Source organism: Falco cherrug, chromosome 7 (genome assembly GCF_023634085.1).
Source record: "Falco cherrug isolate bFalChe1 chromosome 7, bFalChe1.pri, whole genome shotgun sequence".
Taxonomy (NCBI): Eukaryota; Metazoa; Chordata; class Aves; order Falconiformes; family Falconidae; genus Falco; species Falco cherrug.
The window spans coordinates 35,546,236-35,571,705 of record NC_073703.1 but is presented as its reverse complement, the minus strand read 5'-3'; the positions used below and the strand labels follow the sequence as shown (position 1 = coordinate 35,571,705).

The 25,470-nt window shown below is 52.6% G+C and overlaps 1 protein-coding gene across 12 annotated transcripts in view; it reads right to left on the bottom strand.

The window, feature by feature from the left end:
• TRIM9 (tripartite motif containing 9) overlaps window positions 1-25,470 on the bottom strand; it is a 71,279-nt gene that overhangs the window by 3,569 nt on the left and 42,240 nt on the right. For 2 of the 12 annotated variants that reach the window (XM_055716927.1, XM_055716925.1), the window contains exons 4-12: window positions 17,735-17,845; window positions 16,997-17,150; window positions 14,110-14,267; window positions 11,284-11,422; window positions 5,672-5,860; window positions 3,335-3,376; window positions 2,610-2,633; window positions 1,265-1,568; window positions 346-508 (exon numbers count right to left, since the gene is read on the bottom strand). In XM_055716927.1, coding sequence (XP_055572902.1) covers window positions 346-508; window positions 1,265-1,568; window positions 2,610-2,633; window positions 3,335-3,376; window positions 5,672-5,860; window positions 11,284-11,422; window positions 14,110-14,267; window positions 16,997-17,150; window positions 17,735-17,845 — 1,284 coding nt within the window. Of the gene's footprint in view, window positions 1-345; window positions 509-1,264; window positions 1,569-2,609; window positions 2,634-3,334; window positions 3,377-5,671; window positions 5,861-8,554; window positions 11,423-14,109; window positions 14,268-16,996; window positions 17,151-17,734; window positions 17,846-25,470 lie in introns of those variants that run through there. The other 10 variants (XM_055716928.1, XM_055716926.1, XM_055716932.1 and 7 more) reach the window with 6 other exon arrangements.

Genomic DNA, 25,470 nt, shown 5'->3' with positions numbered 1-25,470 from the left:
TGTCATCATGGAACAGAATTGTCAAACCCCATCAGCCAGGAAGGGCTGGAGAACCTGGTGCTCCAGCAGCCCCGATGGAGAAACATGGAGCAAGGAGCTGGACACAGCAGCTGTCTGCAGGAAGGCCTGCCCTACTTCAGAGACTCGCAGGTGGTTTAGTGTGTGAGTTTAGCTCTTTCCAAACCACCCCTCTTGCACAACAGCCCTCCCCGCCCCGCAGAGCCCCCACGCTGCTGAGCGTCAACAGGCACCGCAGCCACAGCGGCATCAGAGGGACCCTGCCAGCAAGCTCACCCGCAGGGAACGCTGCTGCGGTGCTCCACAGACCACGGGCAGCACACGTACCTGCACGTTCCTGTTGAGGCTGACCGCTGGGAAGAAGAGGCCCTCCAGGTTCTCGAAGGCGACAGGCCCTTGCTGGTCCTCGTTGATGGAGAACGTCAAAGTCCTCCTGGTCAAATCCAGCAGCACTCCCACCGTGGCACCTTTTGTTATGCCACCCTCGGTTCTGCGGGGACGAGAAGATCAGATCATCTCTGTGGTTTCATGTCCCTTGTGCTCCCAGTTCAGGGTTCAGGCCATGGACCTCAAGCGCTGATGATACTAAACTTCACAGCTCACCTGGAGGCAGGCCAAGACCCGCATCCATCCCAGCCACGCTCACAGCTCCCTGGGCACCTCCTCCGCAAGCCTCCCATGGAAGTGCTCTCTGCTTCCCATCATGTCCCCAAGGGCAAGGCTGCCTACCAGAGCGGCCACAGCAACACAGCCATGGGGTAAAGCAAGTGGACCCGGGGAGCAAAGCTGCAGAGCCCACCTCAACACCTGCCCTAGCCCTTGAGGCTGCAGGAAGGTGACACCAGGCTCTGCCCAAGCTTCCAAGCCCCCCAGCTCTGCTGTCCCGTGGGGAAAGCGAGCAATAGCGTGGCACAGGGATAAAGGCAAGCACTATTTTCTTGCTGCACAAGTTGCAAGGCTTTGGGTGTTAATGAGAAAGGGGTGCCGCACAGGGGTGATGCCGTGCATGCTTGGGGGAAGTCAGCACGGGAAGAGTCACAGTAGGCAGGGAAGGAGTACTGGAGCCGGGCAGAACCTGGGAGGCAGGGACTGGCCTTCGCCTGGGGCAAGGGCACATCCTCTAATGGAGGTGGTTAGGAGTGATGTCACCCTTCCAGTGGTGCCACTGGAAAAGTCACGGGCTCTTACTTGGGCTGAGATGGGGCTGTGGTCTCTGGGAGGAAGACCTTTTTCCAAGACCACGTACCTGTTGGTGTGTGAATTGTTGTGCATGAACCAGCTCCGATTATTGTCCACGTACATGGCCCAGGCCTTGTCGTCCTTGCCCAGCATGGCATCCTTCAGGACATCAATGCGTGCCACACCGAAGGCTGGGTCAGGGTGGTTATCGTACCGATCGATTGAGAGCTCCCAGTAATGGAGCCCTTTGGAAAAGCCCGTTTTCCCCAGCACAACCCTGTCATCATAGCTGTTGCAGGTGACAGTCAGGTTGTCATTAGAAAAGATGATGTCAGCATGGGCAGAGGCAGGATCGAAAGAAAACCAAGCAACTGGAACACACAAACGACATCAGGTTAGTCTGGCGGGAGCAGAGCCGTCAGTGACCGAGCCACGCGGAGCGGACACCAAACAGCGCATGCCGCATGCAGGGCCGACACGCAGCGCGAAGGCACGGCGGGGCTCGGGCTGCTGCCCACCGGCGTGGCAGCGAGAAGCAGACAGAGAGCTGCACAGCGGAGGGGGCTGCTGGCTCATGGAGGGCACCTTCCATCACAGAAGGATGCTTTGAACTTGTGCGGCTGCAGCCTGCCAGCGTGGATGAGGCTTTACGGCCGGGACTCAGACGAGTTTTGCTTCTGCTGCTCCCCGGTGTCCATCTGTCACCATCCCCTCCCACTGTCTGTCTGTCTCTGCTCGTGAGCCCGCAGGATCCTCACCGCTTCCTAAAATTTGGCCCTAGCAGAAACATGCAATCCCGGCCAGGTCTCCAGGCTCTAGCTAACACAACTTACTCTTAGGACTAAGGGTTACTCATGCAAGCAACAGGTTGCAGGGTCAGGCCCAGTGTGGGAAGTGGACTGAGAAGTAGCAGATAAACTGCGTGTGTGCATCTGAGGACCGGCAGTCCGGGGAACCAAAAGCACATACAAAGGTCTACATCGACAGAGATGCTACGTCACACCAAGAAACCTCCCTGCGGAGCAACCGGCCACACATAAGACAACGAGCTAGCTCATGGGAAGGCTGGAAAATGCCCAAAAACCTCCACGACTTGGTACAGCTGCTGGTTTAAATGCACGGGACTCGGTTACTGCAAATCTGACAGATACAGTGTCACGTCCTTGACAAGACAGAGGCACGGGGTTTCACAAGCCACCAGCCCGGTTCCCCAGGTGGTTTTCTCCAGCGGTCACTTGAAACGTGAAGTGACACATCCACAAAACACTCTCATGCCTGCAGGAGTAAATACGGCTTGAAAAATAAAAACACTCTGGTGAGATTTATTCATTGGTTTATTGGATCGTTTCACAAGACAGCTCACATGCACGCGGGTGCCCCACTTTCACAACTCGACAGAGGTGATTCCGTACCTGCCACCATTTTTTTAATGTCAACTGTGGTTATTCCCAAGGCAAGGCATGCAGGAGAGAAAACAGCACATAAAGTTGGGTAAAGAAGGGAACGAGGAACAATTTCTGCTTGCCTGCTTCTCCAGCGAGCGCACGGACCTTTCAGCATTTTGCACAAATGTGGGGAGAGACGGAGCCAGGGTGGGCTGGGGCTGCGAGCGGGCGCAGGCTGGCCGGCACGGAGTGCGAGCTGCCCCAGGAGGGAATCCCGCCGGGCTGGGCACAGGGCTCCTTCTCCCAGGGGATGAAACGGGCCCGACCTTGCAGGCAGTTGGAAGGTGACAGGCAAACAGCTACCACCAGTGCTCGCTCCAATTAGCTGCAGAGGGGCTAATCACCTCCTTGGCATCTGGCCCACATTCAAGCGCCCTTAATGAATGGGAATACAAACTGCTTTGAGCAAGAGGATCAGTTCTTAATCACAGGGCCGCTTCCAGAGCACTGACTTCAGGCTTCTCTTTAAAACCACAACGGGGAAAAACTTAAAATGCCTTTATATCATTCATCAGTCACCATTCCGCCTCCAAATTTGCCTACCGCCATGATACTCCGAGAGTGCTCTGCAATCAGGGTACACACAAGAAATGCTGCTCAGTCACTAAAGTTAAAGATTAAAAAAAAAAAAAAAAGCAAAAAAGATGAGCAACACAGAGTAGATGCCAGTTAATTGTAATAAATATACTTGCCTAATTGAGAGTAAGGCGTTCCTTGTGTCTCAAAATTGCACCCTATAAAGAGATACTACATTTCACACATCACAGCTAAGAAACAACCACCTGAAAAACACTCATGAGCGTCTGACCACTAACTAAGCGCCCAGCCAGCCATGGGAGGCCTGATTCATTAAAAGCCAGAGAGCATGGAGAGGGACCACAAATATGGGTTGACCTGTGAGTTTGAGTGTGGACTGCTGGCCGTTTTGGTGAGTCTCACCTCTGGGAAGTGTGGAGCATCTGTTCTTTCATTGCCAGATCCCACCACAGCCTTCAAGAGCATCAAGTCTGATTGCTACCTGCTTGGGATGCCAAATCATTGGACTTTCCTCCAAAAAAGAGGCAGGAAATTTTAGCCTTGGTGGAACATCTTGGCTGCTTGGTGAATATTCTCTACATTGACTCTCAGTTGAACACTTCAAAAACACTCCTTGGGACTGACGAATGAAGAGCAGCCACTGGCATGTCCAGTGGATAGGGACCACCAAGCTCTCCTGGGCTGCCGTGTGTGCTGTCTGGGCAGGAGTGGGGCAGGAGAGGGGGTCTGGGGGGCAGGTGCCTGGCCTCAGACCCCTGCTAGCACCCAAAGGGCACCAGGGACCGGACTGCAGCCAGGGACTGATCCAGGAGCTTGTCCTGATCCAGGAGCTTGTCCTTGCCAGGAGGAGAGGGCAGCATGAAGCCCCATGTTGGCACTGTATGGGAGAGCTTTTATGAAGGATGTGGTATTTTAAGGAAACCCCTGTCTAGCTCTGTGACTGGTTTTCACCTCTCCTCTGGCAAGGAAACAGGCTTTTCACCCTGCTGACGTGCGTGTTGGTGGGAAAGCGTCTGGCCGCAGTTGCGCTCCATGCCATGCTGCTGGTGAGTGCCAAGCAGCACCTCCTGAGGCTGTTTTAATGAATCGCGCCCCGGGCCCCTACTCAAAAAGTGGTTTTCAAGGTCTCTGCGTATCGCTGTGACACAGATTCACCTGAGTGCCAAACAGCGCAGAGATATGAGCACATTCAGGACCCTGTTTTGCCCTGCCCCACCACCCCAGGCCGTGGCTGCAGAGGTCCCTACTTGCACACACAAGACCTGCTCACGGCCATCGCAGTGGATCTCGGTACACTGGACACAAAGTAAGAAACGTCCGTAACAAAACAGAGTCGAAGCCATTAGCGCACAGCAGTACGATGAGAAAAAAAAAACCAACATAAAAAGCACAAAGAAAAGAAAGTTGCAGGGTCCCCAGTTATTCTGGCAAGGGTCATGCTGCAGCATTCCTCATTCCGGGTTATGGGATGGAAATCAAACAATCGGGGGCCCCCATTCTTCCTGGGTTTACACCAGAGGAAGCCATAAATTACTCCACTGGAGCCCACGGCATAGTGTAAATCCAGAGTGGTGGAAGAATCAGGGCCCAGGATCTTTAGCAACGGAAGATGTGCAAAGACTTGTTAGAAAACAGCTCTGAGAGATGCACTGTGCCTGCAGCTCCTTCGCCGGCTGCCCGATACTGTCACTCATTCTGCCTGCACTGCCTATGTCCCACCACAGCCCATGAGGACCGGGCAACAAGGAGGCAAGCAAAGCGCTTGTTGGTGCTGCCAGACGAGCAAGGTATCACAGGAGTGGCTTCCTCTGCTCTGCAGGAAACAAGACTTCGATACGATCACGTCTGGTTTTGCAAAAGCTGAGCCCAATGCTCAAAGCTGAGCGGACGAGAGCTCACGTCTTCAGGGTCTTAAGAAGCCAGACTGCAAGAGGTCTGTGAGCTGGCCTTAGCCAGACCTTGCTTGCATCTAGACTTGCTTCTTTCTTAAGAAGGGTCTAGATTTAATCAAGCAAACTAATTTCGCAGAATAAATCTCACAGCAGAGGCTACGTTTCCTGGTTGTATAGGGAAAGCAAACCATCGAGATGTCCCCACAGGTTTCTCCCAGGGAGGGTCTGTTCTTCTGACTGTCCCTACACACAAAATCAATGCAAACTAGAGATGGGGGATCTGCTGTGCCAGCTGGCTCTGTGAAATGGTTCAGCCATGCTGGCCCTGCCAAGCACAGCACCCATGTAAGGAGTTACTGTGCTGCTCCGTCACCCCACGACTAAAACTGCCCATGCTGGTACGTACAGATGAAAACACCACGAGAACTACGTCACCGAAACTCCCTCTGTGGCAGGAGCAGGCCACTGACAAGCAGAAGGAGTTCCCCCTGCCATCTGCATGTCATGGGAAAAACAAACACAACAGAACAAAACAAACAAATACTTTGGAGATGCCCAGAAGCACAGACCAAGAGGAAATGCCAGAGGCACTCAGCTCACCGGCTGAATTCAGGGACTGTAAAGAAGAATGCAAGCTCAGCTGGTGGGCCGAAGATCTTAGCTCAAAGTAGGATCTCCCCGGAAAGCTGGGTTGTAGATTAAGGGTGGAGGAGAAAGGACTCATTCTACGAAGCTGCGATCTTTCCAAAGGCACTGGAAAAGGGAGGGTCTGTTCTTCTGACTGTGTGTCTAAACGTAAGATCAATGCAAACTAGAGATCAGAAATCAGGTCTGCTGGACGGTGTCACTCCATTGCCCGAGACCAGAGCTCGGACCAGAGCACAGACGCTTTGGCACGCACGGACCCTGCTTTGCTGCAGCGAGCATGCGTACGGTGTGTGGAGCAGAAATGTCTGGTGCTGTGCAACCCAGCGAGACCCTTCAGGAAAGCCTTGCCTCTGACAGTATCGGCAATGAACATATTTTCATCTTCCAAAATGTTCCCATGTCATCATGACAAATTCAATATGCTTTTCTTTAAAGCGAGTCCTGCACCTCTTCACAGTAATGCACCTAAAAAAATTCACAAGTTACCATGCACACTTCCCACCGTTCTTTAATAAATTTCATACCTTTTTGCGCACAATAATTAGTGGTGTAAAAACCAGTCGGTTGGTAATGCTGACAGGCATTTTGCAGGGCTATACTAAGCTACATTACCCTAAGTACCACCAAGCACCCACCTTACTCAAAGGTTGTTCGGGATGTTGTGTTCTTGGTATCCCTTTGTACCTGTCAAAACACATCTGAGCCTTACAGTAAGAATTTAACTCATGTGATTCACAGCAAAATGTCAGAGTAGAGGGGACCTCTTGGGTCATCGGTTCCTGTTCCCCGCTAACACAAATGGTCACCTCCTGCGATGTCTACCCTAGCCTTCTCAAGGGATATGTTAACATGAAAACGTAGAATTCACCATCCTCCACACACTCAAATCAGATAAACTCCCGAACACCATATCCTCAGCTTTCCTGTCTCAGCTGTGAGTATGGATTGAGCTGGAAATCACATTAAAACACATAAAAGGAAACATTTCTTTGCACAGTGGATTGTAACTTCTGCAACTTGCTGCTGCGTGAGGCTGTGGAAGCAAAGAGCGTCAGTGGGTTCAGACACGGGTTAAATGATTGCACAACAGGTCAATAAATGGAGCTCAAGGTTAGGGAGGGATGTGCTCTCTAACATCTACCAAGAGTGAGAGGAACTCCTACCAAGAGTAACCGCATTCATGACTCTCCCTAACCAGTATCTTATGTTCCTGTAGCTCCTTGCAGACTGTTTTCCCTTGTGTTGTTCACCCCTTTCCAAAAGCTGCCGGTTAAAAAGCCCTGGTTGCTGCGGAGGGTCACTCCATGGCTAGTAAGGGACTCAAAGTTAGGCCCCAGATGTGGAACTGGGCTTGAAAGAAAATAAAACCTTCTGGTGCTCAGCTAGGCTGGGGAAGGGCTCTCAGGCTGTCATGCCCAAGCCCCTTTGCCACAACTTGGCCAAGTTCGGCAACCCAGGAGAGGGGACGGCAGGGCACAGGGTGTGACAAGCCAGGCATTCCTCCCTGATCCTCTGCTCCTAGGCTTGTGTCTCACCAAAGATATAAGCCAAAACCAGGCTTGCCTTGAAACTGCTGTCATGCCTAAAGCTAGAGACTCGGAGCAGCTGAGAGAAGGGGGAGTGGAGACACGGCTCCACTCCCGTGCTGGCTCTCAGTGCAAGGCTGCAGGCAGGAAGGGCAGCAGGCGCTCAGGAGGGACTGCTGAAGGCACGAAGCAGCCCAATGGAAGGGCCAAGGTGTGGGCAGTCAGAGACCCATCGAAGGGTGAGAAGGGAGCAGCAGGTTTTGGCAGGAGGGAGGCTGAACCTCTGCGCCAGCTAGGAGTTCAGATCTGGGCTTGGGGGGCAGGCAGGGACAGTCCTCTTCAGCACTGTCAAACTCTTCTTCTCCATCTCCACCTGGAGCGAGTTGGTCCTTCATCCCACCATCCAGCTTTCTGGACAGCCCATGGGAAGAAACAACACTGGAGGGAATCAGAAGCCATCTCAGAAATCCTTGTAAAGAAAAGCAGCCCAGCAGCCAGCCCACTTGCAGACTCTAATCCCACTGCAACTGGGAGGTCTCCTCCTCTGTTCTTTGCTGCTGTGCATTAGGTGCCTGTTTCAGGGAGTCTGCATCCCACCACGACCAGCAGACCAGAGCCAGGGGCTTCTGCAAAGCCTCCCAGTGGCTGCTCTTGCTGCAGCCATGAATGCACCGAGGCTGTGGGTGAAAATGGGAATGTGCCAGGAAGAAAACAGACTGGGTCCCCAAGTCAACAGGAGACTGGCCAGAGGCTGGAAGATCTGTTGGATGGGGAAAGATCAAGACAGCTGGGGCTGCCCCAGTACAGAGAGGAACAGGCTGGGGGAAGACTCAAAGCCCCCCAGGGCTGCGGACAGCCAAGCAGTGCTGCTGCTGGCCAAGCTTTCTAAGATGTCTGTGCCTTGGGACAGGGTCACCTTGCAAACTTTCTTTCGGACCGATTTCCAAGTCTGCAGCTGGAACTTCATTCAAGTGCTGAAGGAACAGGTTAAGCCAGGCCCCACATTGCAGTGCCTTGGAGCCTGCAGTGACGGTCCTGGGAGGCACCGGCTAAGATGTGACAGGGCAAGATACTCCTAGGGCTGCTGTGAACAGCCTGACATCAGCTAGGGAGCTGCAGCTCAAGGTAAAGACCATTGCCTTCGGCCCTTGCTGTCATTTGGCTGTGCTGATGATGAGGAACTTCATCCCTGGGAAGCCCCAGAGGGCCCAGCATGGGCGAAGGACTCCGGGGCATGGATCTTCTCCCAGCTATGAGAGGAAACCATAGCTGGAAAGATTATAGTGGGAACCCTGCAAACTCCTGGCACCAAGCATCAGCTTTGGAGAGTGAGCTGCAATTTCCTCATCTGGAAAATGTAGTTTCCTTTGGGGTGGACAGGAGAAGATGTGCCACACCGCTGGATAGGAAGGTGCTCTGCACCTTGCTGTAGGCTTGCATGCGTGCCAACTTCCCATGTGCCATTCCTGACAGTGCTGCCTGGCTCACCTTGGCAGTTTGGCTGGGCAGGACCACAGAGGCATGCCTGGGGAGGCCCAAACACAATTTTACCCTCTTCTCACCCTTTTCTCTTTAGATGCTGAGGCCCTGCAAGCCATTTCATCCCCTGCTAGCCACTACAGCCCATTTCACTGCTCACTGAAGGCAGAAGAAAGACTTCCGTTAACTTCCACAGGCTGCAGATAAGGATCTTGTGTGCTAGGACTAGCCAGCTTTTAAGTAACAGCCTCTCAGCAAAATTTATCATAACCACTTACAGCAGGACAGCCATGTTCAGAGAGATGCTCTCTTCATATCAAGCCTGTCTCTTCTTTTGTCCTCTCTTCCCACACGAATACTGCAGCAAGTTGCAGAGCATGGCTGAAGGGGAAAGCTAAGCCTACTTCAGACAAAACAGCACTTAAAGGCCTGATGCTGCTGTAAAGGCCAGAAATAAAAGCCTAACCGAGAGCTGTGATGTGTGAGGCGGCTCTATTCAATAAGCCACTTGGATATCCAGAAGCTGCACGCAGATGTAATTTATTTCATTTTCAGTCCAAAAAGCTCAGGCAGCCTCTAAGAGCAGAAAATGCTCCAGGCTCATTTGACTTTTTCTCCCTCTTCCTTTTGTGCTGGAATAATAAATGCAAAAGCCCATTCAGTGAAAACACTGAATGCAGCAAACTTTCCTCTGATGCTCAGAAGAGTGAAACTTCTGTTGGCTGGCACAGACCAAGGCACCAGCCCCAAGCACAGCCTGGCCTGCTGGGACCATGAACAGCTATTTTCTTCCAGGTTCCTTTGTATTTTGGAGCTACGCAATAGGTGAGCTTGGCTCAAAAGTGAAAACACCTATGAGAGGAAACCATAGCTGGAAAGATTATAGTGGGAACCCTGCAAACTCCTGGCTAGAACGACTTAAAGCTGAACTAGTTTTGGTTAGGAAACTGTCTCAAATGGGTCTTATGAGACACAGATGGGTTGAGAAGCCAAAGCTCCGGTTTCTCCTGCAAAAGCTGGTGAAGCTGGGTAGTGAAGTGAGTGAGAACTGTTGACCTTCAGGCTTTGGGAGTGGTCCTGGCCACCCTCATGTGGGACTGGATCCAGGCTGTCCCATCTCTGGATCTCCAGAGGAAGGCTGCAGCCTCCTTGGCACTGATGCTCAGCTTCCCAAATGCACACACAGCTCTCAGCCAGACGCGTCAAGGCCTTTGTGGCCTGTGATTTGAGTTTTCTGCCTCTTGCCTGAGAAGGTTTGTCACAGCTTTGCTCTCCTCTCTACCTCTGTCACATATGACTCCCAGTCCTCACCGACCTGTCCTGCCCATGCATCCAAACCTGGTACGTGCCCTTTCCAAATTGGAATGGTTATCTCCTGCACCTGAGCACAGGCGAGTGAGTGAAAATGCTCTGCATAGCCTTGCTCTGCTTTTGTCTTCCATTCTTTCAGCAGAAAATCCTTTTTTCTCCCTGCTCAAAGCCACCAGAGATGCCTTATGGCTCTATGGCTCTCACTCTCCTTCCACCTCACCAGCAGCCCCATGAGCTGCGTGTGTTCCCTCTGACCCCAGACTGCATCTGCCAGTAGTTGCTGAGGCTGCAGGAACGTGCTGCTGCTGTAGAGCCAGCTGCCAGCCAGGGCTGGTAATGCTGCTGGGAAACAACATCTTGACACAGCTCGGAAGACAGATTTTAGTCTGGGAGTAAGGAAAAGGGATTCCATCAAGTGTGGAAAACTACCAAGGAGGGGTTTCTTGCCTGGCAGTAAGGCTATGGGGCAGCAGATGTGCTGCTGGGGGCTCATTCCTTCTTTCACGGCTTCATCACCCACTGCTTCTGACTCCCACCTCGTTTCTTGGAGCTAGCCTTACAACTCTCCACCTGCATGTCGGAAGCAAGCCAATTTTCCGCCACAGATTAAGTGTCTGGTGTGACAAATATACTTAAAGTCAGGTGGGGAAACTCTTCTGCAACCTGCAAGGGAGTGTTTAATACTCTAGCTGAGCACTTGCTGGTGCTGGAGTGATGCAGACGATGCGTAGCCGCTCTCCACCCCATGGGTCTGCAAGGACACCTGTGCAGTAATGTGGTCTCTCTGCTCTCTGTTGTGTGCTGCCAGAGGCTGAAGAAGACATGGTGTGGTTATGGCGTGCGGCCATGCACAGCCCTTAAGTGTGTCTCAGGAGCAATGTTGACAGTGTTGTTTTGTTTTAAATGGAATTAATGAAAACATCTGAGTTTCCCTTTGTGTAATACAAACCCTGCTGCAATCAAATTCTGAATACCTCTCTGCAGAATGCCTCTCACTGCACCTCCCCCCAAAACACCTTCTGCAAAGGAAAGGGGTGAGAGAGAAATTCTGCCACTGTCCAAGGCTCCTGAAATAACCTTTCCCCTACCGTCAGCGCTGGCTTTCCTGCAGTGATTGCCGAGGTACTGGAGGACCAGTGGAGCGGTTCCCTGTATCGCAATGCTAAGCTTGGGTGTGCTGGGCAGGCCCCACACGTGCGTGTGAGCAGTGTCTGAGTGTGTCAGGCTGGAGCTGTTGCAATGCCTTACCCTCAGATGTCTGGAGGACCAGGGTCTTGCTGTACGGGCTGACTCCTGTTTTGTTGAAGGCTTTGACACGAGCACTGTACGTGCTGTTGAAGTGAAGCCCGTCCACTGTGCACATGGTCTCCTTGCCCACGTACACCTCCTGCAAAGCAAGAACAGTTAGTACCCAGACCACAAGAGTCCCAGGGGTGGGAGAATAGCTCATGGTGGTCGTGATGCACAGGGTTCAGCCATGCTCTGCTACCTAGGGCAGACTTATGAGCACTGGATACAGCTAAAGCAGAGCAAAATGACCCCGTGATTTGTTCCTTGACAAACTTTGGGCTGCATCAAAAGCAGTTAGGCCAGCAGGTCCAGGGAGGGGATTCTGCCCCTCTGCTCCGCTCTGGTGAGACCCCTCCTGCAGTGCTGTGTCCAGCTCTGGGGCCCCCAGCATCAGGGGGACATGGACCTGCTGGAGTGAGTCCAGAGGAGGCCACGGAGATGTTCAGAGGGCTGGAGCCCCTCTGCTGTGGAGACAGGCTGAGGGAGTTGGGGCTGCTCAGCCTGGAGAAGCGAAGGCTCCGGGGAGACCCTATAGCAGCCTTTCAATATTTAAAGGGGGCTTGTAAGAAAGACAGGGACAGACTTTTTAGCAGGGCCTGATGCGATAGGACAAGGGGCAATGGATTTAAACTAAAAGAGAGTTGATTCAGACGAGATATAAGGGAGACATTTTTTACACTGAAGGTGGTGGGACACTGGCACAGGTTGCCCAGAGAGGTGGTAGATGCCCCATCCCTGGAAACATTCCAGGCCAGGTTGGACAGGGCTCTGAGTGACCTGGTGGAGTTGCAGATGTCCCTGCTCGCTGCAGGGGGGTTGGGCTAGAGGGCCTGTAATGGTCCCTTCCCACCCAACCATTCTATGATTCTATGAATACTGTGCCACAAAACCAGTTCCTGTAGGGGATGGAGATGCTATTCATATTGGTCCAAGTCATAAGGCATCAATCCCAGCCAAACTCCCACTGAATCCCAGAAGAGCTCTGCCAGAGAATGTATACAGACTGAGCCCAAGACACAGAAAAATCCTTGCAGAAAACAATTTTGCATGCTCTTGGGTGGCAGGATCAAAGTGTGCTTTGAAAGAAAACAAGGTGATCACACCAAATGGGCACTGACTCACCAGCATGTCACGCTTTTGCTGCTGTAGCCCCGCTCAGAGGAATAGAGCTGTGCAAGCAGGGACAGCGGTGAACAGGCCTACAGGCTACCAAAATCCATGGCTCACAAAACATTGACTTGTAATTAGCAGATCCATGACAAATCCCTGTTTGCTGCCCTTCGTGGTGCAGATGGAGGCTCTGCGCAGGCAGCTTGCCTGTGTAGGAAAACTTCACTGCCCTGGCTCCCACTCCAGAGCCCGCTGTGCTTCGCTGCCTGAGTGATGGGGTGCTGCTGCTTCCAGAGCCAACACTTCAATCTGACCCCTTTCCTTGCAGGTGGGTGCACATCTCCAGAGCTTATAGGGCTGCCTGCATGCTCCCCTGCACTGCAGAGCTGAGATGATGGCTTCCACCCCTCCCGATGCCCTGAGCGGGGCTAGGAGCAGCCCAAGTCACAGCAGGCCTGGGAGCAGCAGTTATTCAGTGCTCAGGGTCAAGGAGCACAATGTAGGTGTCCTAACAACCTGGGTGAGATTTGTGATGGAAAGCTAAGGAGGCCCTGATCCACCTGGGCTCCAGCACCCACAGAGGTCTCCTGCATCCAGCACCCCGCATGAGAGCACGGCTCCCACTTCACCACCCCAGGTCCACTGCAAGGAGTCCCTGTTAGGCTTGATGCCCAAAGACGGAGTCCTCTTGCCTTTGGGCACTGTCTCAATCTCTCCTGCCTGTTTGTGTGGGAGGTAGGTAACAGGCTTGGCTACACGCTGACTTCCTCTTGGCAGGACTGTCACCTGTATGACAGTCAGCACTCCTAGCTTGCTGGGTAAATCACATCCTGACACGGTCAGCTTGCTGCTTTTGGGCAGGAGAATAGCTTAATGATCTGAGAAGCCAGCAATGTTCCCCTTTGTGGCACCAGCTGTATCCCATCAGCTGGAGCAGCTCTCTATAAGCCTGGCAGCAGGAATAGCATGCACATCCAAGCCCCTCCAAACTGCTGGCAGAACGAGAGAAGATCGGTGCGCTGGGGAATTGCCCTCACCTTGCTGGGTGGCTGTGCTGAGCCTTGGCCTCCCCACACCCTGTTTCCTGCTACCTCCCTCTCCAGATCCCATCCATGCCACCTTTCTTCTGCCTCAACTCTGCTCTGGCTCCTGCATAGGTTTCTTGTGCATGAATTCAGAAAACACAATGGGCTGGTCCCTGTGCCTGCTCTGGTGGATGTGAACATGCCAGGATAATTATCAGTGTGTCGGATCAGAGAAAAATAATATTTTAATTGTGTAATTACAGCAATTTAAAAGCCCTCAGGCCTTAAACACCTCTGCTTGCTGGCAGCTGGCAATCCATGAGTCTCATGGCAATTAGCATACCTTGCATGAAATATTTAGCAACCTAAAAAGATGGAGCTTCAAATGCGTTCTTTGTGTTTGCAAGTCACACTGCTCACTGGAAAGGCATTTCCAACCCCTCAAATAACCTTGCTCCCAAAAAAAGCCTGCAGCTTGTCTGCATCATCAGCTTCCCTGGCCACCCCAGCAGCAAATCTCACGTTCCCACGGAAGGAGGGGACTTGTAAAAAAGTCTAGAGAATTCTTTGGTCACTTCATGGCAGGGCAATGCTGGAGCCAGATGAAACACATTGCCACTGAGACTGGCTTCACGCACTGGGCACCTACCCTGAACTGGCCGCCGTTGCCATCATCAAGCTCCAGGATGTAGCCTTCCACCTGCACCGTCGACAAGGGGGGCTGCTTCCAGGACAAGGTGGCACTGTTGTTGTGGGTGCAACACTCCTCTAGCTGCAGGATCGGGGGAGCCGGCACTGGGGAGGAAACTAAACACAAATTAGTGTAACCCTGGCTGCTAGCACCACAAAGGAGGAGCAGGGGGATAGCCATGGCATGCATGTTTCAGCTGGAGCGTGGATGATGCATTTATTGCCTTGGTGTGAAGCCAGCACAGCACAAGAGATGTAACTACGATCTTGTGCGTGTGAGGTGGGGAGGAAGTAGAAAGGACTGCTCTCCAAACAAGCTCCACCAAATTCCTCCACCCCGCAGCCTGGTAAAGCTGAGATTTACCCAGAGCTTTTCTGCTTTCTTCCTGTTTTCTAATGCATTTTTGTGAAATATGGCAGTGCAGCAATATACCTGGTATAGAACTGCCTGGATCCTTCACAGCAGCCAGTCCCAAATCTGCGACATTTACCCACATGCTCTGCAGAGCTGGCTGCAGCTGTGGGCCTGGCCACAATCTAGCAGCAAGCACTGCTCTCCTTTTCCATCAAACAAATTCACTACAACAAAGCAAGTGATGCTGGAGCAGCAGGGATGAGTCTCAGGACCTGCAGAACAGGGAGCACCTGATCTTTTTGCCATAGTAGAGTCTGTCCTAAAAGGGGTGGCAACTGCACAAACTATGACACCGGGTGGAGAGGTGAGTGTGTCTCTCAACGATGCCTTTTTAGCACCCTTGACCTGCCTGAAAGGGCTCAGGGTCCTTCCACCCTGTCTCAAGCGGAGCACCCATTTTGGGGGTTACTGTGGGGTCCCCAAGGCTGCCCCCTCTGCCAGCCCACCAACAAACAGCCCTTGCTGCTGAACACCTCCCGGGGAGGCACAAGCACATTTCAGAGAGGTCTCCAAACAGGCACCAGACAGTCCTTGCCTTCAGCCTCTGCACACCTCTGGTACTGAGGCTGTGAGGCTGTGTACCCTATAGCCTCCCATCAGCTACACAGGGGATATAAAGGACCGTCAGGGCTTTTTCTGCTCAAGCTGTAGATGCACGTGGGTATCACAGCCCACTCCTGCTCTGAAAAGCATGGAGGGGTGACAGCACAACAGGGAAAGGGGATGTCCACTGACACATCCCATCCCCTGCCCAGGGACAGCCCTCCCAAACCTCCTCTCAACAGAGCTGCTCATCCTCCATCCTTATTCTCACTGCGCAAAGTCTGACAAGAGCCAGAGAAAAAAAAGACATGGAGAACCCAGACAAGATATGGAGGAGCTACGGATGCCTGGGAGAGAAAAACCAGGCTTGCTGGCAAAGGTTCACCATGCACCACCTCCCTCTGCCACTCCTCCACCTCCTGGCTTGGATCCTCAGGAACAACCAGGCTGAGTGCCTGGAGAAACGGAGTGGTGAAAGCCCTCACATTACAGCTGATACAACAGAAGGGATGCTGCTTGTGCCCAGCATGTGCTGGCAATGGCTGCGGGATGCTCTGTACCTATTGCTCACCTTTGCTCTTTATCAAGACCTCTGGTGTTGCCTTGCCTCCCCCAGTGCTGACACCTGTTTGGGATCCAAACCCAACCTCCTGCAAAGTCTACAAAATGCAACTTATTTTCACAGTGAGGGTGAGATGAGAGGTCAGCCTCTCTCGGGTCTGCTCTGCCTCCACAGAGGAGGGTGGGCAGCTAAACCAGCAGCAGATTTGCTCTTATTAATTAAAAATAACTCCCCTGGGCTAAATTGAAAGGAAGGACAGGAACACGCTAACATCTCCACAATTGTTGTGTAAGCAAAAAAGTAATCCAGCCCTCCCTCGGTTTGGCTCCCCTCCCTATCAGAAAATGTTACTGACACTTCAAATTAACAGCCTGGTTAAAGATGAGCAACTATGGCCGCTCCCAGCAGCCATGCCCAATGCACCCTTCTCACTGCAGCAAATACCAGCGGGGCCATTATTTGAAAATACTTGCTATCGTTAGAGGAAGCGAGTGGTCAACAGCCTTCCTGTGCCTGACTGCTGAGAAATGCTGCTGTCTGCAAAGGGCTCCTGAGTCAGGAAATCCAGCTGTGAAGGCAATGAAGAACACGCCAGTCCCGCAGCTGGTGGTCTTTCCTCCAGGCAGCTCATTTGCACCCACTGAAGGTACAGGCCTAGATTCAATGCCCTCCTGAGCCTCCCTGCACCACAGCCCATTTGCATCTTCTGTCAGCTTTCCTGGACTTGCCAAATCACAAATTGCTCACAGGTTGCAGCTGCTTTCTGCTTCCTGCAACGCAAATGCAGTGGCTCTCCGTGGTACCAGAGAGTGAGCACAGAGAGAATGGAGAACAAGGAGGAAATTAAAACTGAAATGAAGGTCTAAAAAAACAATAGCGAGGAGAGGTGAGGGAGCAAAGACCCCAAGCTACGTGGCATGGCTCTTCATACCTTTGTATTTGGAGGGACACCGTGGCTGCCTGCAGCAGGCAGCTGGCTAGCTGGCCCATGCCAGGTGCTGCTTAGCACTGAGCCAGGGAATGTGTGTGAGTACAGGTGTGGGAAGTGCCTTGTGCTGCTCCTGAGACCCTGGTCCCAGCCTGCAGAGTGCTTCTTAATGAGGCAAAACCAAGCTCTCAGCACCTCAGTCTGGCACACAGTTGCCCAGGGATCCAAGACAAGGAGGCAGATGACTGGCCCAGGGGTGCAAAATAGGGTCTGGGGTGCCGAATCTTGCCAGAAGATTAAGAAACTCTCCTCTCCTGCCTCTTCTCTGTGATGCCTTGCATGGAAGTACTCAGCATGAACCAAGACAGGCTTTTGAAAGGCACTAGAAATATTCTTACCTTTCATCTGGACAAAGTCGAGCTGATGGATGGACTGCAGCAGAGGAGCATTGTCAAGGTTCAGGTCGAAGTCCGTGGTCATCCGAGGTGTGAGCGTCCCCTTTCCCCACTGGTCCTCGGTTAAGTGCACTCTCCTGATGAGAGCGTCGGAGATCTGGTGGCAAGGAGCATCCTCAGCTACCGAGAGCCACCAAGGCTACATGCTGTGCCTTGTCCCTGCCCTGCTCCCCTCTTTCTCTGTGCCTCCCAGGCTGCCACTTCTGCCCCTGACTACCAAAGGCTGGGACTTCACACATGGTTTCTAGCATCGTCCTTTGCTGCAGGCTCAGATTGGAAGAGGGACCCCAGGAGTTTTGGGGACTATTTTAAAGGCAGGGTCTAGCACCAAGGGACCAGCTCAGGAATGAATGGTGAGATGCAGTTCCCCAGTGCTATATGACCATCTCTTGCTGGAGAGCCACAAGACAGCACTTTATGATCACTGCTCCAGAGATACGCTACCGTCTGCTGCAACCCTCTATTCCTCTGGTCAGAATAACAAATATCCCTGGCCTGGTTCTGCTTCTGTCCTGCTTCAAACCTACACGTGATGAGAGGCTTGATTTTATGACTGGAAAAGCTGGGGACATCATCTTTGGTGTAACCCCCCCAACTCTGCTGTGTTACCCTAGGGCCTCTGGCTGCATGATACCTTTGCCATTCCCCCCGCCGCCCAGACGTGAGCAGCTCCACACCAACCTGCAGGAAGCCGCTGGGGTCGTTCTCCTTGATGACCTCCAGGCAGTACTCCATCAGGCCCGTGGTCTGGCGCAGCTTGACCGTGCAGTGAGAAATCTGGTCTCGTACCACCTGCAATGGGACAAGAAAAGCAGCGTTGCTCAGAGCTGCGGGGTTTGGGGAGACAGGGAGCAAATGGGCTTCAGTGCTGCGTGGCTACACAGGGATGGGCTCAGGTCAATGTGAAAAGCGACAAAGACTCAAGGGAACAGAAAAAGGCAGAGTTGGCCAAGACTCATACATCAGATTCCAGACCTTTGAAAACCTGGTGCTAAACAAGCCTTGTTTAGCTCAAAATTATTAACCCACATAATTATTTAAAGCAGTAGGGCAGTTCCATGCTCTGTCTTTATTTAAGACAACTTCCAAAGCTTATGAACACCATGCACACCAAATGCCTACCTCCATAGACACATAGCTGCTGCCCTATCCATCCCTGGCATGCAGCCGGGCTGCAAGGCTGGCGCCGGGGCAGCTGCACCCAACCACCAGCAGCGCTCCTGGCATTTTGGTATTTCTGAGAGAAATGAAAGCACCACCTCCCCAGCTTCAGCTCTGACTCATGGTCTGTTTGAGATGCTCATCTGCCCACCGCCTGGGATGGACCATGCTGCAGAATTGCCTCATTTTCTCCACCGGCTGCAGCAGGAGTGTGGGGATGAGCTCAGAGAAAGAGATGTGCTAGTGAGAGGAGATAAATCCTGCTCGCCTTGCATCAGGGCTCTCTATGGCACACTGAGCTCTGTCTGGGGCTGCCCAGGCTGCATGCTAAAGCATGTCTTCTTGTACCCATGGATGGTTTCCCCAGGGGAATGCGTTTCAGCATCCCAGCAGCGAAGCACAAGCATGTGGCTTGGCCGGTGCCTGTGGGCTCTGCTGATCTTCCCTGAAACACAGCGGGGAGGACAGGGTGCAGGCTCCCGTACCACAAGGATATATTTGAAGGTTGGCTGGTGCCTCATGCTGAATCCCCACAGAAGGAGACAATGCAGGTCTGCACCCAGTGTCAGCAGGATTTCTGTCATGGGAGATTGGCAGAACAGCTCAGGAAGAGAGACTATGCTTTAGAGAGGAACGTGCTCACGGCAGATAATTTTTTTTTCTTCAAAGCTGTGTAAAGTTCTCCACTAGGATTGAACAAAGCTAGGCAGCTCTAGAGACCCCAGCTATCCAGGATGTTACAGACAGTAAAGATGAGCTTTGCCTCAGCAGCTGCAGCTGCAGTAGGATGGAAAAAGCTGCAATAAGCAGTGATTAACATTTCTGAAAGCGCAGTTGTGTCCTCAGCACCACAGTCAGTGAATCCCAGCATGCCCACCACTCCATAAGCACAGCAGCACTTGAATGACCACCCTGGGCTGGGAAGCACCTCCTCCTGTGAGCACCCCTACTGCTCTGAGGGATGAGGAGGTGAAAAGAAGCACATGTCAGCCTCCTGCGGTGAATAAATATGAAAGCTTTTCCATTCTCCCCACACAGCTGTATCTGGTTTTTTTCTTCTCTCGGCCATTTTATGAACGAAGGAACCCACTGGCTGGATACTTCTTGCTGCGTACTTGTGGTGCAAGTCAGGAGCACCGTGGCTGAGATGGGTGAAAGATCAGCCCATGGACTAATAATATGGTTGGACTCGATGATCTTACAAGGTCCTTTCCAACGTAACTGATTATATGATTCTATGAATCTGGGCTTCAAGGGGGGGTGATGACTCCTGCAGGGCAATCAATCACACCATGTGTTGATTAATTATAATTTAATCACCTCTACTTAATCACCTAACAGGAAGAAAAGAATTATCAGTCCTGCAGCTCGAGACAACATATCTGCTTCTGTGAAATGCCACAGAGCACTCTCCTAGATGGCTCTGGATTTTTTAGGGAGCAGCCACTTCTTGCTGCTTTTAGCAATCCCAGCCTATGGCAGAGGGAGGCCAGAGCAAGCCCAGGTGCTGGGAAGGGGGATGCAGCCGGTGCACCCTGTGTGCAGGGTAAACAAGGCAGCAGGGGGAGCTCCCATATTGTTCCTTTGGACCAAAAGACGTGTTAGGAGGCTTGCAGAGATGATGGATCACTCTGAGACAGGGCTAGCGAGCAGCATGATTGGCACACGCTGGTTTTGGCATCAAACGCTGTCATTAGAGGGAAGAGTTCATTCAATGTCAGTTTCTAACACTTGAGTGCACTGGAATGGCTCTGCTGGGATGGAGCGGAGACAACAGCTAGTCCTGGAGATCTGGACTCCTACGCTGACCTTTTCTGAAAGCGTGGGCAAGCCCCTGGGCTTCATTTTGCAGCCCTTCAAAGGATGGTCAGTCCTTTGGGGTGGGATCCAGAAGGTGCAGTGGGGGTGCAAAGCCTGGCAGCAACCTGCAGCCCCTGCCATGCAACGCCCCTTGCATTGATTTGATCTCTTCTGCTCAGGGAGAGGGTGTTGGGGGGCTGTTCCGCTCTTGCGCGGGATGTCAGTTGTATGGACGTTGGGTCCCTCGGCTGCAGACCACTGTGTAACACTGTGAGATGAGCCCAGCTTGTGGGCTCCAGCCTTGCTGTTAAGAGCATATCCTGACTGCACCAACAGAGCTGGAGCAAGGTTCTGCACTCCCTGCTGGGCTGGGCTGCAGATGGGTGGGTGGGGATCCCACCCTGAATGCCCAGAAAATCAGCCTCCTTTCATGCGAGGCCCTTCTGTGGGGAAATGCACATGCCACCAGGAAGACAGCAAAGATGGGATTGGTAAAACAATCTTCTTATCTTCTTTGCAGCTTAAATTTGTGTCTGATTTGCAAATGAATTTGTGAGCCTCTCCCTGCCCGAGTAGATGCTTTATAAGTATTATCAGCAGAATTGCCATCTGCTACCTCCAGCCAGACGTGAGCCTCCAAGAAACAGCATTTACTCGATGAAGACAGACACAGTGTCCCAGGACAGCCCTGGACATGCAACTGGATCCCCTGGCACCCACTTGGCCAAGAGATGGGGTTACCAGCGAGGCAAGGGGACCTGCCACCACTGCTCCGGTGTTAGCATGAGACCTGCGGGGCTCCCTGGCACTGCCTGGGAGGAGGGAGCTGGGGCATGGAGATGCCAGCCCAGGCTTTGCCCCTCTATCAGCAGGGTGAGGTGAGGCCAGTGCCAGGCAACTCCAGGCTGATTAATAACTGAGCTTCCTGGCAGATTATCCCTGCTAATAAAGGTCTGGTTGGGAGTGGAAGCGCTTGCTGCAGGCTGCCACTGAGGCTACGTAAAACTTTATGTATGTGAGTGCAAAACGAGATACAAGAATTTTCATTTAAATGTAAATAAAAGCTTTTTTTATTTTTCGTAAACGTGATCAAAGACCAGAACAGAAAGGCTGTGGAGTCTCCAGCCTGGGAGACATTTAAAACCCAACTGGAGGCAGTCCAGGGCAGCCTGCTCTAGGTGCTCAGAAACTGCACCAGAGAAGCCGCTGCAGCTCTGTCCCAGCCCGCACCTTCAGCCCCGTCGATCCTGCCCTTCTGTAACTCTGTGATCCCCTTTGGGGACCAAGCATCTATTTATCTGGAGAACTAGAGCGTGAAACAGCAGTTTAATTGTAGCATCTACACAGCAGGCAAGCCAACAGTGGAAATCCATGTTCCCTTTGCCACCAACAAACTGTTTTCAAGGCAAGAAGAGGGATCTTTGGTTGGGACCTAGGTAGGACTTTGTGGCATTACTGCTTCTGTGCTCCACATGAGAAATGGGATGCAGTCACGAATCACTTTGATTAGGGAAAGTAAAGGTTTTAAAAATAAGACACAAACATCTCCCACACCTTTGAAGGGACAGTCTAAACCCAGTGGGGCCGATGAATCAGAAAAGTTTTCCACGCGGCCTTAAGCATCCTGTGGTTCTCCTCATGCATCAGGAATTTCCACTCCCTGGGGTACCTCAGCTCCCTGTTACCCTGGTAATGAAGGGTATTTCAGTGAAGAGAGCTGAAAGTGAAATCTGGAGGTTCCTCAAGCCTTTGACTTGTGCAAGCAAATGAGGCTGTGTTGGGCTGAGGATCAGGAGGCCTCAAAAGGCTTGCAGTATTCACCAGACTGCCAGGGAAACCAGGCTGCCATGACTTCTGCATGAAGGTAGACAGTTCACAAACCTCTCCTGAAACTATGCAGGGAACACACCTCACTGCATGGTGGCATCTTCTGGGAAAGGGCTAATGGCTCAGCTGCTGAAGGCATTTGGGCAGTTCCATACATTTTGTTTGTGGTTGCTTTTATCAAATGCCTTTTTTTTCCCCTTTAGGTGCCAAAGGAGGCAACAGCCAGAACCTGGCTGCTAATCACTACCTATAAAAAGGACTTTTGCTGTGCACTCACAGCAGTTCACTACTACCTTAAAATAGGACATTTATTTCAAGAGCTTTTTTTCCCCTGTAAGATGACATTAACTATAATTTACATTTTAATACAGCTCCTAGAAGGCACTAACATCTGCACTCATCTCTACTTAAAACGTCTTCCTCACCTTCCCCCTCTTTTGAGTACTCAGCTAGATAACCAGTTTCCAAGGCACTCAACCTCACTTGAACCTTGGGTCCTCAGCGTCTGAGATGAGTCCTGCAGGGAGGTCACGTGCAGGACACGAAGCCTCCACTCTCCTGGCACACCATGGCCAGGGTAAGGTCACCCGCAGAGTTGCAGGGATGGAGGGTGGTGTTAAGGGGAGCGGGGCTCCTGTGCTTCACTGCAGTGCTGCAAACCCAGATGGAAAAATCCTGGACGGAAAAATCCCCAGGAAAAATCCCCAGAACAGATCCCGACACTGATTGTGCTGAATCCCACAACCACGTGTCCTCTGAGCACAGCATTTCCAGGTGGATGTTTCCATGGTGACTTGCCTCTTGCTATTGGGAGAGGAGGCTCAAGCTGGAGCTGGGAAAAGCAGAGCTGCTGCGTTAACAACCCTGTGCAATGCTGGCGGCTGCATGTCCTGGAAGCTTGCATAGCCAGCTCTGATCAAAGCTTTTGTACAGCACCAACAAGTGTGGGAAGGTGTGATACAGAGACCTGGTCTCCAGTGCAGAGCCACTGGAGGAACATAGCACATGGACAGATGCTACGGAGGACAGACTTGATACAGCTTTTCAGCAGAACAAGTGGAAAGCTTGAGGGACATCAGAAAACTAGAGGCATCCCTGCAGCCTGATCACAGCTCTGCAGAGCTCCTCAGCCTCAGTGCTCGGCTCCTGGTGCTGATGCCCTTCCCAAGGTGGCCAGACATCATGACAGGGGAAAAACTGCAGAGTGTGGAGGGATTTGTAAGAGAAAGCAGTGGGCTGGTATTTGCATCTTTGGGAAATAATCTACCTTGTGATGAGCTTATCTGACCTGTGTGTCCTGTCTGGTGTTTCCAGAGAGAAATGGTATGGCACAGGAAACTAAACCGCACCGCCTTCTCATCCTTACACACCAGTCCTGATTCCCAATGACCTAATCCAACAGGGGACATCAAGTTCCCTTGGGCTTCCTGGAAAATCCTGCCTGTAACACCTAAAGAAGGGTCATGGACCAGCATTACATCTCTGGATATCCAGTGCTATAGGCTAGAGCCCTTGGTGAACGTTTCCTATATAATTAGCTCCCCTGAGAAATGTGACAACTGCTGCTTGCCTGCAAGGGCTCTGCAGTCAAAGCACCGTGGTGAAACCACAGAGCAAAGACATCCTATGACCTGAAGGCCAGAAGGCAGCCAGAATGGTCCACCACACTGCAGAAAGCTTAAAGGAGGTACATGCAGAGACCAATCCATGCATGCTGTGGATTGAGGAGAGATTTCTTCCTGGGACAGCACTGCAAGGAAGCCTCTATGTCCCCTGCACAAACCAGCCCATGCTGTAGGGCATCTTCCCTTGGCAAGACCATACTGGTCCTTTAAAAACCAGGGTCAGTGATGAGGAAGCAGGACAGACAAGGAGGTTGGTCCTAGAGATGGAGCAGGCACCTGGCCCCGCTGCTCCTCCAGATGTCATTTTTTAAAGCCTGGGTCCTTAATCTGAATCCAAGTGTAGGGGGTGGGTGGGGAAATGCTTCCAAGTTCATTTCCTCCCAAACCTCTCTCCACTCTGGAGTAATTAGTGTTGGCCCACAGGCAAACCTGGATTTGTGCTTGCCTCCATGAAATATGTGTCAAACCAAAGTAGGTCAGTCCTGAAGCTGAGCTGACCCCAACTCTGGCTGCCTCACAGAAATGGGAACTTGGGCTCTCCGGTGAAAGGCGCCTGTGGCACAGTGCCAGCCGGCAAGCTTTGTCCCTTCATGCCTCTCCTCCTCGCCTACATGGTGCCATGCCCTGCTGTGATGGCCAACCTCCCAGCAGGCAGGAGGGGCAGCCCACGGGGAGATCATCTGCGGCCAGGGCATTGCGGCTCCATGCCAGCTGCTGGAGCAGCTAGTTTGGATCTGAAAGGGGTCCTGGGTGGCACAGCTAAGCCTCACTGGTCAGTCTTATCTGCTCATCTCCTCCTCAGCTGAGATGCTCTGGGGACACGAAGCAGCAAGTGGACATGCAGGCCAGGCTGGGATGCTCTGGGCTGGTCTCCTTTGGGAAGGGGTGAAGCTATCACCAGCAGTCAGCAGCCAGTGTCCCATCCTAATGTGACCATCAGTCAGGACAAGCCCTGTGGTCCTGCAGGAAGACCCACCATGCATCCAAATTCAGCACAAAGTGCATGCCAGGGCATGTGCAGGAAGAGACGGCACCAAGCACACAGCATGCTGCTGCGGCAGGGTGGGCAGAGGTGGGGAGGTGGCTGTTCACAGAGGTGGCACAGTGTCACACCACACACATCATCCTTCCTGACACCCTGGAAGGATTCCTGCTCCCTCAGCAATGCTTCCAGTGCTCAAGAGCCTCAGAGCAATAGCTGGGGGCTTTTATCCCCCCCAGCCAGCCCCAGCCTTGGGCAGTGACAGGGACATCCCGTCGGGAGGCAGCTGCTCCAGACACAATGCTGCTCCCCTTTCATGTCTCGACCCTTCGAGTGAGGCCAGCCCAGCCTGTCCCCAGCTGGAGCTGCAGGTGCTGCCTTTGTCCAGGGGACTCCTTGGAAGGGGCAAAGGGGAAACTGCCCCATGCAGTGATGACCCGGGCAGCCCTTTCCCCTGGGTAACAGAAGCAATGCTGGGGATGGGGGTGGGGGGGACAGGCTGCAGGGTCGGTGGCGAATCTCGCCTCAGTGGCCTGGTGCGGCCAGGGGACCCTGTGTGTGCACAATGAGGATGCCAAGGAGGTACCCAACAGGCCTGGGGCTCTCCTGCAGCCCCTGTCCCATCTGCAGCTTGTGAAAGCAGGCAAGACCCTCTCTGTCCCTGTCCCCCAGGCCAGAGGGGAAGGATGTGCATTCACCCGGGCTGCATGTTAAGGCTCTGTGTCCCAGCCTGACGATGCTGAAGCCACAGGAGGCAAATCTCAGTGTGCAGGACTCTAGCTGGCACTCAGGTGGGTCAGGGCTGCACGACTCTTCCCACACAAGCCTAAGACCAAGGCAGCACCACTGCCTTTATTACTTAACCCCTCTACCCTGCAAGAATTAAAACTGAAAATCAAACAATTTCAGGCTAAAAATCTGAGCAACACTCCACAGGCTGCAGAGCAGAGGGGAGCAGCTTCTGGATTTTAAGCAGCAGCTGCTGTGATGCTACTGGTAACTGGATGCAAGCTCATGTGCCA